Source organism: Ciconia boyciana, chromosome 7, assembly GCF_034638445.1.
Source record: "Ciconia boyciana chromosome 7, ASM3463844v1, whole genome shotgun sequence".
Classification (NCBI taxonomy): Eukaryota; Metazoa; Chordata; class Aves; order Ciconiiformes; family Ciconiidae; genus Ciconia; species Ciconia boyciana.
In genome coordinates, this window is record NC_132940.1 from 54,817,145 (window position 1) to 54,836,081 (window position 18,937).

General features: G+C 43.8%; 1 protein-coding gene across 7 annotated transcripts in view; it reads right to left on the bottom strand.

The window, feature by feature from the left end:
- The window catches only part of LPP (LIM domain containing preferred translocation partner in lipoma), a 356,009-nt gene that overhangs the window by 83,368 nt on the left and 253,704 nt on the right, over positions 1–18,937 (bottom strand). For all 7 annotated transcript variants that reach the window (XM_072868734.1, XM_072868732.1, XM_072868730.1 and 4 more), the window contains one exon: positions 2,107–2,230. In XM_072868734.1, coding sequence (XP_072724835.1) covers positions 2,107–2,230 — 124 coding nt within the window. The remainder of the gene's footprint in view (positions 1–2,106; positions 2,231–18,937) is intronic.

Below are 18,937 nucleotides of genomic sequence, written 5' to 3' on the forward strand. Positions count from 1 at the left end.
CCAGCTTGCATCATGCATGATTATTCCATCTTTGATCATGCTACCACTTATATAAACAACACTGGCAAAATTTCTTAATGCTCTGGAGCCTCCTTTCCATTTTCTTGTCTCCTGCTGAATTAAGAGCTATTAGCATGGCATTGGTCTGACCTCCCATCTGATAGCCAAACTGATGACCTAACGTTGAGAGACTTTATGTTCCAACCCTTTGAGCTATGCATCCCTTTTGGATGAAAAAACTTTTGATGTACCACACTCTCAAACAGAGCAGAGCCGTCTTAGTGATACAGCATTAGTCTGCAAAACCCGAGCATTTCAGTTTCATAAATACAAGTGCTAAACAAAACTAAAGCTCCACTTCACGAAGCAATTTCTGAGCTGGGAGAAAAATTAATCACTAGAACAGCTTATCAGGGTAGGTGGTTGACTCACCATTGCTTGAAGTCTTTAAGATAAGATTAGATTTTTTTTTTTAAAGTCATGATTCAGTCATGTTTCTGGGAGAAACTGAGAGTAGGACATTAGGCAGTATAATGGCAAGGTCCTTTCTGACCTTGGATCCTGTGAATCTCCAAATTTTTTATTCACCTGCCTACCTTCTTGGGCTATGAGGAGAACTGGGTGGGCTTTGGTCCATCAACCAGCTCCTGCCACTCACAGCTCTGCATTAAGAAAATGACTGTAATCAAATCTCATGCTTCAGGGCTTCAGCCATTTGCCTGAAGGGAGCGGGAAAAAGGTTTCTCTCTCTTGCCTGCCCACGCTAATGGCTAAATACATGTTATGTTTGTTTGGTTGTTGCTTCGCTTTTAAAACATCAGAGAGTGAAGGCAAATGGATATGGGCAGAGATGAAGTCAAACGCAGCAGCACAGAAAATGCTCTCTGGTTATCCTCTCTTCAGTTAGTCATTCTTGCTTACACCTCAGATCTGTGCTAGTCATCAACTCTGATGACTATTAATGTTTATAGAGAAGACATTTCAGCTGTGAGGGTGGAGACCATAGAAGGTAGCAGATATTGATGGAGAATTGGGACTGATATCAACCCCATCTACAAAGGCAATGTGTGTCTGATGAGAACATCTTGACCTTCTCAGGTAATCAGATCCTTGTCACTGCAAGATCTTTGGTTGTTAGTGAAGCCTTGGACCCACCTGCTTTCCAATTAAACTAAACCACAAAAGTTTGGTTTTGGTCCAACCAAAATCTACTGCAAATATACCTAGGGGGCAATCTAAATGAAGTTTTTAAGAAATGATGAAATAAAGGAAGATAAAGAACACAAAATGGATGGCCTACCCCAGTCTTTAACTCTACAAACTACAGCAGTTTGTTTCCTAACAACACTATCACCCAAGCCTATAAGAAACTAAGTATACAGATAAGATGCACTAAGTGTGCCCAAGGCTCTTGACTTTAATGCAGAGTTCAGAGGCCATCAATATCACCTGTGTTTTATATAAAGGCAAGATATATATTTTACACCTATAGATGCCTGAGATAATTCCGTTCTATACCACTTTAAAAGGCAATTATCTGCTTATCTTTTTCCAGGCAAGGAAGATGACATAGTTATGAGCCAATCAGTTCAGATTTGTCTTCCTCGTACTTGTTGGACCCAGTTCTGGGCTAACGGGTCCTCACGTAAAACCAACCTGATTGACTCAAAATGGATTTCCTTTTAATCTATGCCAGCATACAGAAAATGAAAATCCATGCCTTGGGTGCAGAACACATTTACACTGCCAGGTTTTTTTGCAGCTGCAATGAGAAGGGATGGGGCAGGTGGGCAAGGCAGCGCACCGCACCTGAATTTAGCTTGGTAGCCTAGAAGCTGGGGACAGATGGTGTGAAAATGAACCAGACACTGAAAAATTCAACTTTATAACCAGAAAGACTACAAACATACAGCAAGTGAGCATGAGATTTATGCTGAAATTACAGAGGAATTCCTATGGATGATTGCACTTCCAGCTCAAGCATGGAAAGCATATCCATCAATACGAACGTCACTACATTAACAGCGCAGCTGCCAGACCTCCCCATTACTGAACCTGATAAATACAGAAAGGGGCTATGGACACTTTTGATGTGACACTGCTCACCAAAGTAGTCATCAGAGGGAGGATTCTCCATGTCATACAGCATTTTCTTGGTCAGATGTTCCAGCTCATCCTCAGGCCTGAAGGCAGGAGTGCTTGATGCAGGTCCAGAGCTTGGATACCCACTCTGAAAAAAAAGGACAAACAGCCTGTGATGTGGTATAAAAGCATTCGCCCCCAGTAAGAGGGTCTATTGGCTGTTGAGTGTTGAACTTCATTCTTTGTCTTATTTTTGCTTTTTTTAAAACCCAAGGGATTCATGCAAGTAAACATCTAATTTAATGTAATGAAAACGGACTCCTAAAAACATCCAGTGAAGTCCTATGTATCCTCCTAGAATAAGTAGTATTCTGTGCCTCGTAATTAGGTGTCTACTGGGGAGCACACAATAATAAATAAAGGAGAAAATTATTCCAAGGATAACTTGATACAAACATTTTCCAACACTGAAAAAGGCTTTGGAAGCATTTCAGTTTGGATTTGGCAAAAGCTTTCATCACTTAACAATGCAATATAAAAGATGCTAGAACAATCATTCCTACAGCGGTGGAGTATATGGACAAAGATGGATAATCCCGAGCTGCTAGTTATGTTCTCTTCTTGTTTGTTTTGACACAAATCCTGCTGTTAACATTAGTGAGAGCAGGAGCTGGTCCACAGATTTTTAGTACCAGGGATACAAAGGTTTTAATATGTGCTTAGAAACTGAGACCTCTTGGCCTTCATATGCTAACAGCTGGCATATAGTATTTGCAGTCTGTCTCAGTGAGTCGTCTCCCTGGAAAAAAGCAGAAGTATGGGCATATTTTGAGAAGCACAGAAATAGTCTCATGCCTAGAAGTTTCTTAGAAGCAGCTAAGTTTGGTGTCCATAATGAGAAACTCGGTCATTTCAGGATTAAAAAATGCTGACACCAGCTTTCCTTGCGTACACTGCTTTCTTGAAAGACTTGCATGCGAAAACTAACTTATTTATGAAATGAAGCATTTCAGTAAAGCAAGTGATTTAATTGATTAATTGCTGCCTTCATCAAGGATTGGACCTTAGATATGAAACTTATGAGCCTCGGTCTACAAGGAAGCATTTTTCCATGCTCCATACCTACTTAGATGGGAAGAAAATGTGAAATCACTGGAGAAACAATACACTGGACACCTCTATCTGGCTTAGAGAGCCTACATCTGACATGATGAATCTTTATTGAGCCAGTCATGTTCAACAGAGAACAGCAGCTTTAAAGCACTGCAAAAGAAGTAACTAATGCTTTCACGCTTTTTTTCTTTCAGGCAAGAAGAAGATTTCAAATGAGACATCAATCAATGTAGAGAAGGTCTCAGAATGGCACTTAGCAATAATACTTCAATCATCCTCTCCCAGAAACCAAACACTTGCATGTTCCTGACCTTGTCATATTTATTTTTCTAGGGCCCATGCTAAGCTGTACGCCATCACGCCCCTTGCTTGTTGACCTGATCTATCTCACAGGCGCTGCACCCGTGAGTGCTGCAGCACGACTGCACTCCCTGGAAGTGCTGGACTTGCCATGCACACACAATACGGCAGTTGCACCCGCTGCCTGCCTGCCAATTGCTCTCTAACAGAGTAGCAGCAGTGCACAAGGGAGATGGGTGGCATGGTCCCCTGGAAGAAAGGGCACCTAGAATAAGCCCCAGGCTGGATGAATTTCCCTGGAAGGCTGTGTGAGGTCTATTTGCTGTATATTCAGCCTCCCTGACTGAGAATATAGATTGGACCTAGCATACATTCAGGTTTTCCCAGAGATGTTTTCTTTTTCTGCTCAGGGATTTTTTTCTGAGCAACATTCAAGGATTTTGTGCATTTGTCTAGGATTTCTGGATGCCTAGCAGTTGTTCTGAGGAAGCTGTTGAACATCCGGAAATCCTGAACGTCTACACACAGCTCAGTACACTCTATTGTACAAATGCAACTACGCTGATGTGTTTGGGCTAAATACAACTTATTTTTTCATACAGGGAGACAGGCCTGTACGGCGCACAGGCCTTGCATTTGCTTTCTAAGTCATGTAAGTGCCATCTCTGTGGGATATATCATTTTGGTGGGGATAAGGCCACTCATATGACTAGGAGTTTCAGAGCCAGGTCCTTGACCCAGCACACCCAGATGCCCTTGGCCAATGCTTCGTGGCTGTTTTTAGAAGGCTAGTCGACAACTATTTCATTAGAAATAATAAATAGCATAACCCTAAAAAAAAAGGTTTATTAATAAGCCAATTAAAGGTGCCAAATGTAAAGCATTTAATCTTGGAACAACCTATTTTTTTCCTTTGCTCTCTTGTTCCTGAGAGCTGATCATGAATCTCGCCTGAATATATATTTTAACACAGCAAGTGCAGCCAAGGATTTATTAGCTTGAGAAATCAATCTGGCAACTGAGCCTCTCAAAATATTATTACATCTCTTGTACCTATTTCACTTTCCATGCAAAAAGGAATGACCATTGCCACCCCATCGACTAAGACTCCTTCCCCAGACTTTGCACGGAGAAGACCATACGGCATGAAGCTGATGATGGCCCCCATCACTGTATTTCCCCCATCAGCAATCACCAGTGTGGCATGAACATGTGGAAGCGCCTTGCTCCAGCCTTTCTGCTGTGCTCTGTCCGCACATAATCTGAAACACTGCTTTTACTCTTGGGCCTTATAATATAAATGGACCAAAACAGAATGCACGAGCTGCTGTCTGTTCACAGAAAAGAGAAGCGAGATGTGTGGAGCTGAAGTGATTTGAACATCGTCACATGTGGGCTCTAAGGCAAAGACAAAATCTGCAGCCAGGCTGCTGCAAGCCCCACATCTTCAGCCTTGCACACAGCCCGCTGGGGCCGGACTCAGCATTGGAGACCTACACTGGCCAAACTCCAACCCAAAGCCACCGCATCTGCAGGCCACCACCAGCCAGGCTTCAGCAGGACACCTTGGGCAGGCGGTGTGTGAAGCCTCTCCCTCTCTTCCACGCTGGCTTCCCACACCTCCCAGTCAGGGGGCCTGCTCATGCCCGCTCCAGTAAGGACCTGGGCTGTGCCATTTAAAATGAAAGACCAAAATCTGCAGATTTTCAGTTCTGTCTGACCTTCTCTGGTTTCGGAGGCCACATTGCCTTGTACACACAATAAATAGGCTGCTCTCGTATTTTATCTACATTGCACTTTTCCAAACCAGGCAGATTTCTTATCCAGTACCCAATGTCAGCAAAAATAACAAATACCAACCACAATGTTATGAGACACTTTAACTTATTTTTACTAAAATGCTATGCCTTTTTGACCAAAATTTAAGCAGTGCTAGGCACATCTTTTTCCTCCTTGCATGGCACATGCTGACTATGTGCCTCCAGGAAAATGCATTTCATGCATATGAACATGCTGTTGAGTTTGCTGGGACACGCACGTACAAAAACGTAGAGAGAAAAGTGTATCCTTAGTCCAATCTAAAATGCTTGTTTCAGCAAAACAGTTTCCTTCCTCCTCCTTTGTTAGGTCAGGGAAAAAATATAACTCTGGCTTTCCTTACAAAACAGAGTTGTGTTGTTGTTATTAAACTTCCTATATTTTCTCCTGATCTGTACAATGATCAAGGCTGTCTAGAAATCCAATTTGCTGTCTAATCTACCACAGTTATCTTCATGCATTCTCTTTTCTCCACAATGCCTCGATGCACACAAATATATATTGCTGAGCTACAGACAGGTCAAAGCTGCGTCCGAATTGCAACATGGCCTCCCAGATCCTCTGAGCATCACTCTGTCTGGCTTATCCCAGCAACATCAGGGATGACAAACTGACCCATGAACATGGAAAAGAGCCTTGGACAGCAAAGAGCCAGCAGGAGGCACCATGCTTTGGGAGCAGGAGCACCCGAGTCCAACCCTTGCTACTGCCATCAAATACCTAGCAACCTCAAGGAAGAGCATGATGCAGTCGCGTGTTGTGGATGCAAACGCATTCATTAAGAAACACTGTCCTGCATGCTTAGTTAATGGGATGTCTATGAAAATGCCAGCATTCCCAGGGTTAAACACCGTGGCAGAAAATATCTTCATGCTACAAACGAAAGGAAGTGAGTTAATCGCTTTGTGCCACTCTCAAAGCGCTGCAACAACATCTGGCTCATCTTCCTCATTAAAGTTCAGTTCCTAAAAAGCCAGGTCAACAGAAGCAGTCGCGTGGAATCACTGCATAATTATTTTGGTACATGAAGTTGATACTTGTTTCAGTGCTTCTCTGGCACATGTTTTCTACTCCAGACCTCACTGGTAATCAGCTGCCTCTGATGTAATGGCTGCCCAGAAAAGGGAGCTCTGCAGTTAGTGCGTGAACCTTCCCCATCCACATATAAATTTTTACCCAGATGGGTAAAAACCACAGAGCAAAATCTGCAAAGGCATCTGACGATGATGCTGTGATGAATGCACCATCATTCAGAGCGCACTGTATGTGGTCATTTTTCTTGTCCATTTGCAAATATTGTAGAAGAAGCTGCTTCTCTCTGAGAGAAAATAACTTCAATTATGTGTTCCGAATTACAGAAATGTGGAAATTATCTTCTTTTCAGAAGGTAGAATTAGCCCAATTTGGAATTGAAAGGCAGCCAGAAACATCTTTCACTGATGCTTACTTTTCTTTTCATTTTTTTCTTCTTGTTCATCTGCATAAAGTTAGCACCTCCCTTTCACTTCACTCACCAAAACTGATCCTCAGTTAAATAAACAGTTAAATAGCATCGCAGCACATTTTTTATTCAATGGCCTGACAAAGACCATACTTTTTCATTTAAGTTATTGACTGTTCAAAACAATCACAAACTTTCAGACCAAAAAATCCAGCATGGTGCCACATCTCTCATGAGTTGAGCTCCCAAAGAAATATCAAGATTGCCTGCAGCTGTAATTCAGTTCATAATTAAGGCCAACGGATCTCTCTCACAGAGGATATGCACTGGAAAAAAATATTTTAATTCTTGATTTATTTTCCCAGTGAAAAGTTACAGCTGCCAGAGTTCATACAGATTCCTGAAAAGACGATTCTGCCTAGATTCCCTGTGACACGCACGTTCCTGGGTCTACTCCTGGTGGGAGAACAATTCATTGAGATCCTTTGAAGAAGCTGCCCTGCGTGAGGAGGTACCCACTGACAGCCAGTGACCTCCTGCCCACACCAGCAGCTCGAAATCACAAGTCTTTGGGCAGGCAGGAGAGAGGTCTCCTCTGGGATATGCTGGAGCGGGACAAGCCACTGGTTCCTTGGCTGCCTATCTGCCTTGCCACCGCTTCCCGCAGCAAACCAGCAATCCAGAACAGACAGTTCTGGCAGCAGAGCCCTCATTTGTTAAACACTGGCTTGCTTTGAAGTAGGACACTTTTGTAACTACTTCAAAGCTCTAGAGGACGTTTTTCTTTATTTTTAAACTTTATTATTGTAACTGTATCCTCACTTAGCTATCCATGCACATTCCCAGTCTTACTCTAATCCTGCTAAGCTCTTAGTTTCAACCATCTCTTGTGACAGTAAGTTACACAAAATTTGAGCAATAATAATAATAAAAAAAATATTTTTCTCTGTTTTAACTTCACAGCCTGCAATTTTGCCCAAATATCTCTTTTTTCTCTTTTTCTTACACTATGAAACTGGATGTAGACAGGTGGAAGAGGAGGTCTATCTTGTCTAATAGTTTTAAAAGGAAGACAATAGAGCCAAAATGCAAAACCATTAAATAGCTGAGAAGTTCCCAGGACTTCTGAAAATCAGGGTGCTCATACAGATGCCTGTTTTAACTCTCTGGAGTCCAGGTTTTAGTTTATAGTCATAAAAACAAAATCTTGGTCTCTGTGTATGGATACTGAATTCAATAGGACCACCGTACATGCACCCTAATTACTCTGTAAAATGGGTTTAACAATATTTCTCCCTTAATTAATCAGTGCCTGCAAAGCTCTCAAAGCTTCTGCGATGTAAGTGACTACACAGAGACAGAGTGTTTTATTAATCATCAAGCACAGTGATAAATGAGCATGACTGTTTTGTCCTTGGATTGTTTGTATTCTATTATATGCAAACAGACTAAGTAACTTTCCTTGCTATTCTTCACATTCTCGCTAATATTTTGAATCTGGAAGGGCTGCTTATTTTTGCTAAGTGTTATAGAAGTTGGATAATCTGTAAACACCACTATCTGCTGCTTGCTTCTGCATTGAGCATGACTGTGGTAAATGACAGCTTCCACTTCTGTTATGGAGAGTCGTTGTTTCTGCTGGACATTGTGGTTTGTTTATATATTCAGGGTTAATAGGAGATGAGCTAGATTTTTATGGAGCAACATTGGCCATTTCTCATTAGAAAAAGCAAACCAAACAGATCTCCTAGTAATAATGTTTTTACATGTTATCTCAGGAAACAGTAGATTTAAACTGTATTTCAAATACGAATATCTATAAAATAGTACATTTTAATGTCCCATTGGTGCTTAAATGTATATACAGAAACAAGTGCAGCAGTGCCTGAGGCCTCTTGCCTGGGGCCTCTTGGCCCTATCATTACACAAATATGCTTTACTTGTCAAGGCTTATCTCATATGAAAAGGGGAGCAGGCTGTGGTGTTTTGTGTTTTCCAATTAATCCCACTTACTTCAGTAACAGACATTTTAGGCACTTTTAAAAAAAGTCAGGAACTCAAGGCACAAGCTGAATGGTACCACTGAGGGGGAGAATGAGGCATCACCACTACACCAAGGGTGAAGTGATTGCATCATTTTATCCCTATGTTTTTGGCTGGAAGAGATTGGTCTGCTTCATAAAATTACATCAGAAGGTCCTGTGCATACTCATCTATTTGTTTCAAGATTGAAGGCTTTATTCTGCTCCAAGCTGCTTGCCTTGCCACATCTCTCCGGGCTCAGAGTCAAGCACCCTCTTACTCCCATGTATCTTCACCAGCAGTAAAGACCCTATAAGCTGCTTATCAATGCCCCTCCTCTTTATGTCCTAATGGTGTAGGCTTCCAGGGCTGCCTTCAAAGCATTAATTAATTAAGCATTACATTTACTACTATCAGCAGGTCAAAACTTGCATTTCAGAGTAAGAGCCATAAGCAACCATAGGAGATGACAGTCTCCAAGCCTTAGTCCCAAGCTGCACAGGGAATTGCTGTACAGGGGTTTGAATTTGCTACTTGTCATCTTGGCTATACATCTTGGGGTACATAGTGCCATCTAGGGCTTCTTGCCTGGGGAGATGATGAGCCTCAAGAGCTGTACAGAGCTTCCTTGTGTAAATCCAAGGTAGTGCTACTGAAAGACACAGAGCTGTGGGGGACTCTGGTCCCAGCATGTGGCACTCCAAAGTGGGGCTCATGGTCTTCCTACCAACCAAGTAACATTCCCATCTTATAGGACAAGCAACAGGGGCACACCTAGTAAAAATGGGAATGCTCCAAAATTCATACTGATGAAAAGTTTGCTCACACAGTACACAACTAGCCTAGGCAACTCATTGCCACAATAAAACCACTGAAAAAAGTACTCTCCTTCCAAAACCTACCCTTCCAGAAGCAGCCCGAAAACACAAGGAAATAACTGAGCTTTGTTCTTTTTTAAGTTTTTCTTTTGCAAAACACTTCACAAAGGCAGAACTCAAAACATTTTCACAGACGATGAAAAATTACACTGCACGACGGGCTTACGCACACCTCTGGTGCAGTGCCTTCTCTGGTGGACCACAGCAATGAGGGAGCTCACCGCCATTCACCATGTGGGTGCCGGGAGTTGGACTGGGTGTTTGTGCAAATGAGCACCACCTGCCCTGTGGTTCAGGTTCGGTGCCTATTGAAAAAATAGGCTGTCCCAGCTGCAGCGCCTTATCAGGTAACAAAAACAGAAGTGCTGGGGCATCACTTGTTTCAAAAGAAAAATAAATCTCACAATTTTAATGGTACTAATTTTGCATGTGAAACTTGCATTCATACTGTATTAACAGTTTAAATATAGCTTTCGTGCCAGATGCCTGAATATGCTAGAAAAGATACCTAAAATATGCAAATTTGGTTTCTGTTTTAATACACAAAGAAACTTAAAATCACATCACTTTCCATCACCAAGACAGGTTTCAATCTAAGCTTTTTTCATGTGAAAACTATAACAGCAAACAAATGGTTAACCAAATGTGTTTAACCCACTATCTGTAGTCTCACTTTTAGTCAATTGTGACATGGGCCATTACACTTCCCAGGACACCAGTGACTTAAATGAAGACTACATATTTTGCTTAACATTAAAAGATTATATATATAAATTACAGTAAAAAAAGCTTCTCAGACAGGAGTGGGTGCTTGGTTCAGCATCCATAGCATTGGAGGGCAGGATTCCTGAGTTTTATCCTCAGCAATATTCTTAACCAGTCTGATCCTGCACCCTGCTGTTATAAATGGTGTTCATAATGCTTGGCTGTCTCAAGAGAGTTTGAGAGCCTCAATGAACTCTTGATTACAAAATGCTTTGAGATCCTTGAATGAAAGATGCTGAATGAGTACAAATTACAGCTATTATTAACTGTCTTTGGTAGCCAAAGTTGTGCCTCCTTCCACTCACATGTGCCTATGTTTTGTCTTTTAAGATTATAACATCTTCAAAACAAACACTGGTCTCCCAACATGCCCCTCAGCGGTCTTGTTGTATATGTGATAAGTGTAAAAGTGATAAGATAAGTGAAAAGTGATATGATAAGTGAAAAGTGATATGTGATAAGTTGTAAAAGTGATAAGAATAATACTAGCAAAACCAATGGTGTGGCAAAAGCAAGTTACATTCCTGCTGGACTCAGAAATTTCTTCCTTATCTCAGGACAGGAAGATTTCTCCATTTTACTCATGTTCTGATCCCAGAATCACCTGTTCTCTTTTCCTCATGTGTAGCTGCTTTCGCTCTAAGAGCTCAGCTGTTTTTTTTTTAGTTTTGCACAGGCCATGTTTCTTGAAGTGCTTACTGGATGTTCCCAACCCCTTTTAACAAGATGAGTACAAGTTCCTTTGGCCAGCGGATGGGGAGCTCCGAACACATTAGAGAGTGTAAGCGCTGAGTACGATCCTTCATTTGACTTTCAGTCTCTCAGGTGACTGAGTCAGAGGAAAGAAGGCAGAAACTTAACAGACAGACCAGACATCTGGATTCTGCCCAGGCCATCTATGGTGCTTGCCCCTCAGCTGAGCTGTGCTTCAAGGATGACAAAGAAATATTCAAAATGACACCTCTTCTAGTGATGCAAGAGAAAAGAGAATTTGCAAATAATAATGAGAAGATTGCCATTCTTCAAAGTCAGAGGGAGAGCTCATTTGTTTGCATCGCAAGGACTTGTGGTGAAAGATTGTAGAGAAGAGTATTAAAAGGGTACTGACATAGCTCAAGACAATATTTAAGCAGTAAAGATCAGAATTTGTTCTCTAATTTCTGCCTCAGTTAGAGCGTCTCTATATTTTATAACATCTATGTGCATGGTTTTGTTGCTGAATTGGTTTATACACCTTTAAGAGTCTGAAGCTTTACTGCATTTAAAACAATTAATTCTCCTCATGAAGAGCCCTCTGCAGGTATCTCTAGGTCGCCTGAATCCCAGCTCAGCCATCTAACATCATGTCAAGTACCATTTGCAAAGATGTGTTATTTAATTCATGAGGAGCAATTGCCCAGACCATCAGTGTTAAGGCTCACAGCAGCTCACACGTACCACTTCTACCAGCAAGCCCTGGCTTCTCTGTTATCTCCAGCCCAAGCTAGGACAACGGCCTCTTCACAAAATTACCAGACTGGAGTTGATCATAACGACTGGTAATTAAAAACTTAAAGATCCCTCTCACCTTCTGTGAAATGGAGGTGTCCACCAAAAGCGGGCAGTTTGCTTGCAGACCTAATGCTACTTGCCCATGTTAGAGTCTAGGAAAGTGTTTGGCAGCAAGCTCACAGTGCAGCCCGCATCCACAAGGCATTAGCTGTACTTGCAGGTGCTACTGTGATGCTGAGCACTGCCAGGCAGAGGATACGACACATTGGCAGTAAGGAAAAAGGTGGTGAAATTAAACAGTGCCATCAGGAGCAGAGGGAGTAGTACGAAAAGAAGGAGGAGAGAGTGAAGGGCTGCAGCCCCCAGTGAACGTCATCTTGATAGCCTAAGCACTGCTGCTTTAGAAGAGAATTGTACATGTTTCACTATCAATTACCTCAGGATAATCAGATGTAATATTTTCAGAACAAAGCAGTGCCAAATTCTATACTGCACTTGGGGGAAAAAGGCCAGGGCAAATGCCCGTCATCTAGATTATCATTTATTTCACCCAATGTACTTACAAAAAAATGATCTCTCATTTGGCTCACAGCAGTAGAAATTTCTCAACAAAGTCATAATTCTCCTGTAATACAGTCCAGGGCAGTTAAGTATTACTCAGATAAAAGCTCCAACTCTCCCTTGAAACACTGTCCCTGCTCAGGAATTTCCCACAATCAAAGGGAGGTGGGAGCTGAGTAAAGGGCAGTAAGAGATGAAGAATGATTTTCCCTGAGAGAACCACAGGCTGAGGACCCAGCACGTCCTACCTAGGGGCCAAATCGTGGCAGGGAGGCAAAGAAGCAGGGGTCATGGGCTATCAAAAAATGCTGCAGGAAGTTTCACTGCGGCTATTCAATATTCAAAGGGTCTCAACCTTCTCCTTGCAACCTGCTGGAACAGGAGTGAAGATCCAAGTTGGCTGTGCTGCTCACGGCTGTTGTGGATGCTACTCATCCTGCTTGTGGAGAGGGCAGGAGATGGCCCTTGGAGGAGAAGAGCCACAGGAGCAGAGAGGTCAAGGTCAGAGCTGGAATGAGGGCTCTGGCAACATGGGGAAAGAGCCAGGGGAAAGAGCAAATTAGCCTTTTCCAACACAAATATAACAAGTGAAAAAGGCAGAACTACAAAGGCAAGAGAGAAGTGCTGGCAGGAAGAGGAAGAGAGGAAGACCACTCAGAAGGCAGTGTGCAGTAGGGCATTTGAAACAGACCCCAGAATCAGAGGAGAGGATGGGATGAGGCACAGAGGAAGGAGAAGAAAGTGCAACCTGGCTAGCAGCTTCCAGAGCTGGCAAGAGCCCATGGAGAGAGGGCTGTGTGCACCCACTGCATGAAGGAGAGTGGCTTAGGGAAGACTAATGTGCAAAGGAGCTGGAAGAAATGGAAGGATGGACTAACAGCATCCTCAGAGCAGGGAGCAAGCAGGAAAGGAAGAGCAAATGAGAGGTATCAGCATCAGCTGATTTTACTGAATTGGCTCCCTTGTACAAGAACTACCCAATGCTAATCAAAAAACACCAATTTCAGACTATGGAATTGGTCAGATGCTTCTGGACACATGTGCATGTGTGTTTTTGCTGGGGCATCAGCGAGGGTGGGCAACCAGAGCAGTGCACTACACCCTCAGTCTCACTTGATTCCCACATGGAAGGGTTATATGAGGTTCAAATGTCACATGCTCCCCCCTGCGCTTCTCTTGCTGTATCTAGTGCGTGATCCCATGTCCATCACAGGCATGCTTTCCAGCCAAACAGAAAACTACTTTGTGGTCATGATGCTCCAGATGGTAAGTGCATAGGTGCTTATGCTGTGGGGCTTGTGCTGTGTACTGCAGAAATACCTATGGTCTCCAAGCCAGATGAGGTTAGGAGTAAAAAGCAAGGAGAAGAAATTCCCTGCCTGGGGCTGGAGCCAGAAGGGTATGTGGGGCTCCCTGGATTCAGAGCCATTCTACCGCTTTCCTTCGTCCTCTGCTTTGCCATCAGCCTCTTATAAAGCCCCAAGATCTTGGCAACCAAACCAGGCTGTGCCTACTAAGGAAGGGAATTTGAATTTCCCCAGCTGCAGCCTCTAAGGCTGCCGCCAGCCTGAGGGCGCAGCCACTGCACTGACATACAGACCTAATGATCTGGCATCAAATGCTTGAAGAAACTCACCCTGCTCAGAAGGCCACGCTCGAGCTGTATTTCTGTGCTGTCTTTTGTGTGAGTCTGGGACTGACTTTGCGGAGGTCAGGAAGAGCCTGATGGCTCAATAAATAAGAGACACTTGAAAGAGTTAGCAGAACTGACAGCTCAACAAGATCCATGTTTAGCTGTCAAAACATTCCTCCATGTACAGAGATGCAGCTAAGAAGGCTGTCCACATACCTCCTGGGCTAGAGATGAACTTATCTCACTAATTGGTCAAGCAGTAGTTCGTGGAGAATGGAGCGAACCTAAAGAGGCGGTGGCGTGTGCAATTAGAGCTGAGGAGGCTGAGGGCTGTGGCAGGACATAACATTGCACCTGGACCACTTTGATGTATTAAAAAGATCACTTTGTCCGTGAAACGTTTTCATGTCCTGTCCAACCACAACAACAGCAGCAGCCCCCTTCTGTTTTTTAATGATTAAGCAGCTCGCAGGTTGACTGAGCAAAGGCTGAAGGGGAAAAACAAAGAGATATATATAATTCTGCTTACAGAATTTACTTGAAAAGGATGGGCTAGCCATTCAGATGGTGCAAATCAGAGGTGCTCCAGGGAACTCACTGATTTACACAGCAGCAGAGGATCTAGCTCAGCGTGCCAAAGTGAGCAATGGACTCAGGTGTAGATTGGCTGGTCAAGAGGCACTATTTGAGTCAACAAGGCTGTCCGAGCCCAGCCCAGACTAACTGCAGCCCCCTGAGCCCTCAGCTGCATTGTCTTTCACAGGCACATATGACACAGGGAGAAAATTGTCTCCCAGGCTGCCAGACCAAGAGCAAACACTGCAGAGAAAGACTCCACTCTGTGGCGATACGGGTGATTGAAACCTGCTTCCTTGCAGGTGATACCCTAGAGCTTACTTAGTTAAAGTCCCTGTCCCCAACTATGGGGCCCCTCTCAGTGTGGATTTCATAGACTCCTGCTACCACCTCTCAGCTCAGACTAACCTGTTTTTCAGGGCCTCTTCTCTTCTTGCTCCCTTTGAGGAGCTGGCTCCCTCTTGGAGAGGACCTCGGACCAAGCATGCCTCCTCTACCTCCCTTCTCACCTACCCTTGTTCCTAAGAGCCAAGCAAATTTCAAAAGCATACCTAGAAAAAAGTTGCAAACATCAAACACTGCAGAATCCTTCCTCTTCTGTCCCTCAAAACTATGTATTCTGCTCTCCATGCTCCCTTCCTGCCTCTCTGCATTAGTTTTACACTATTAAATAGGGGGCTCAGGCCCCCTCCCTGTGTAGGACACACATCTGAAAATCACTCACACACTTTAGAGGGTTTGCAACGTGGAGAAGGAGAAACACTGAGGCCAGCAAAGTGCTGGAAGAGATTGCCTGGAGAGAGTCTGTGATTTTCATCACTAAGGCTTTTCAGAGTAGGAACAAACAAATATTTGTGAAGAATGGCTTAGGCTGAGTTGATCCTGTCTCTGAGCAGCAGACAGACCTTCAAGTCTGTTCCAGTCTTATTGTTTATGCTTCTGTGATTGTGATAGCAGTTGTGACATATTCTGCAACAGAGTTGAGCAAAGCCAGCTGAAGGCCCTATGGATCTTCTTCAGGGCTGAAGCTGCTTACAGGAAAGGAAGCTCATGTGCAGTATTAAGTTACTTCATGGTTTTGTTCCAGATGCTAAATCAAAGCAAATTTGTTCAGAAATGGTATGACAAAGAAGCCAGGTCCTAAACAGGCACAGTGACTGCCCTTCTTTTACCATCCCCAAGATGCTGTATCTCCAGCTTAGACTTCGGGTGCATGAGGCAGCTCAAATTCAGAGCACCTACTGTATGGGCTGTAAATATTTGTGTTAGACAAATAGAGGGCTTCTTTTGTCCTGGTCCACAGGAATGCCCATCCAGCACTTGGTGCTGAATCACCATTAGAACCTCTCAGAAGCTAGACAGGATGCAGTGAGTCTGGCCAGGAGCAGGGAAATGGCAGGCAAGGAAGCATTCAGAAAATCAGCATAGGTGCCCCAGACAGCAAAATGCTCCACGTGTCTTGTTGTGCAAAGAACCACGTGTGTCTGCAGTGGATGGAAGGAAAGAAAAGTTACTCCAGAAACATCCACGCAAGCCCTCCCTGCAATACCACCTTATGGGGAAAACAAATGGTAGGGGAGCTATCTAATCTACTCATCGCAAAGTCTTTAAGCCATGAGACAGTATTTACTAGCTGGTACCAGACAACATTCAAGCAAGAACAGAAAGTCACTTTCCCAACCCTCCTTGTGAATTGCTCCCATCTGTGCAAGAGAGCAATCTAAAGTCCTTATGCCCATGACAGCACTGCAATCACACGCTTCGGTTTTTAAACCCAAAATAGCGCGAGCCAGACCACGGCGAGGCTAGTACATCACATGCAGCTGCGCTGATAAAGAGGAGACATTGCAAGCAGCTCTCCGGGGCGTGGGTTGCTAGGGAACATCGCGAAGCCACCGCAGATTTCGCTGCCACTTGCTGGCTCTTTCCCCTCTTCCCACCTCGCTTGCGCTGTGCCAGCTTCTTCGCCCCGAGAGTGCCGTTCTTCCCGTCTGAAGTGTGCAAAAACAAATCTGCCAGCAACAATGGAGCACGATTGCTTGGCATGTGTTTCCGAGGAAAGAAATCTCTCTAGCCTTTGATTTTCATAGGCAGCCAGCTGATGGGTTGGGGAAAAAACCACTCTCTCCATTTCCCCCACGTCTGTGTGTTATTTCATTCAACCTGTGCTACAATTAAGGGTGGGTGGCAAGCCCAGGTGGTGCAACTCAACGGGTTGACGTCGTGGGAGCTGTGCTGGCTTGCAGCCGGCAAGACATGGCACCCTGAACGCTACTCTGTGCCCTCTGGACCCCTCCTCTTGCCCTAACGTGCTGCTCTTTGGGAGGTTGTTGCAGGAGCCAGCACAGCTCTGCAAACACGGCTGGACTCATGGTGCTCCCACCGCTCCAGTGGGCAGCAGGGCTTATGAGAAAGGGCACACAAGCAAGGGAAGGGCTGCTGGAGAACCAGGAGGGAAGGAAAAGGAAACTTCTGCCTTCTCAAGAAAGAGCTGGGGTAAGGAGAGACCAGTGACCACGGTGGAAACAAAAGGCTTTCCAGTATTAATCAATCTTTAAACAATTTGACTGAATGATTAAGAAATGCAATGCTCCCTACTGAGGCATTAGAGATTTATATTTAGACGTTGGGTGTTTTTTCCCACCCTGTGTTATTTTTAGCTACTAGTTGATGCTAGGCTGGTGGTGGCTGCTGTCGGACTGATGAGGCTCTCCTGCGATGGCAGCTGGGTGAGAGATGGCAATCGGAAGCGGGCCATCACTCGCCCCGGGATGCTGCCTGTTGCTGGAGCCCCTGGCTGCATGAGGAGACAGTGCGAGAGCAGAGCAGTCGCTGGTTCCCCAGATCTGTACTCACACACCGAGGCTGCGGGCCTGGTCAAATGTCCTTCAGGACCAACAGGGACTTAATTAAACTCTAAAAGCGGCAGAGAGGAGACACCCAACAAGCCTGTATAACTCTAAGAAATAACAAGAGAGAACAAATTCGGAAGTGATTTTGAGAGATCGCTTAATAAACCTCCTTATCCCAAGAAGGAGGAAAATAAAGTATGTGTTTGAGGACCTATTGGACTCGTTAATTCTGGAGACCGAGGAAGAAGCATTTCATTTTCCTAGTAATAACACAGCACAAATCTTGGGTGTCCACAGTGCTTGTACTCACAACACCCTCTAGACAAGGGGAGACTCATGTAATCCCCAGGGCAGACCAGATCTGTGGTTTCTACCCACTGTAGGGTCCTGTCTTCAAGAGGGACCATCACCTGATGATGAAGTGGTAGAAAATAAAAGCAGCATAAAACAATAAAATACTAAACAGTATGTCAAAAGACTAATTCCTCCTTGACTCCAGGTAATTTGTAATTAGACTGCTTTGAGATAGGAGGATTTATGTTTCTTCTCAAAAACAGACTCTTATGAAGTGTGACAGCATGCTTTCCTATCTCATGACAAGCCAGGCAAGGATGGTCAAGGTATCATCTTGAACTTCGCTCAGCAGCACAGCAGCAGCACACCAATATGCAAATACCCTCCATGGATTTGTGTTATGTATCGCGTGTTAACCTCTACACAAACAAGGATGATTCTCATTTTATGAGGGAATACAAAAAGTTGAATGCAAGTGTATGCCAGTACATCAGCATTCCTACAGAGAACTTGCCCTGCACCACTGCGTCATCCTCCAGTGATGCTGTGTTATGACCTTAAAAATGAGAAATAGTGCCAGCATCTCTTAGAGCAATTGTGTGACAACACTAACCCACCTTCATTTCCCCTTTAATCTACATTTCAAAAATTACATTCATCTGCAGAGACATGCTAGGTTGATACATGCCAGGCACACTTCATTCCTCAGTTCAAGCCATATGGTTCTAATAATAGTGCCTAATAAAGGAAGAGTATGTCTTCACCTGTAATTTTTCAAATCCCATCAAAAAGTGGTGCAACACAGAACACTGCAGACTGCAGCACAGCACATGGGCTCAGTCACATTTTGCACTGCTCTGCACTTGCTCTGCTAATGGCCCTTAATTAATATGCACAACCAACGCAGCATCAAGGGCAAAGAGAAAGCGGTACAACTATGTGTTTGCAGAAATGGTACCTTAAATTAAAAAAAACAGAGCAGTTCCAAGTTTATTAAAAGTGTGTTTTGGGATCAGAGCCCTGTAGCAGACTTTGGAAATAACCAGGAACAGAGGACATCAAGTTATCTAATGTGTTTTTGGCAATCACTTTACTTCAGAAATAAATTTTC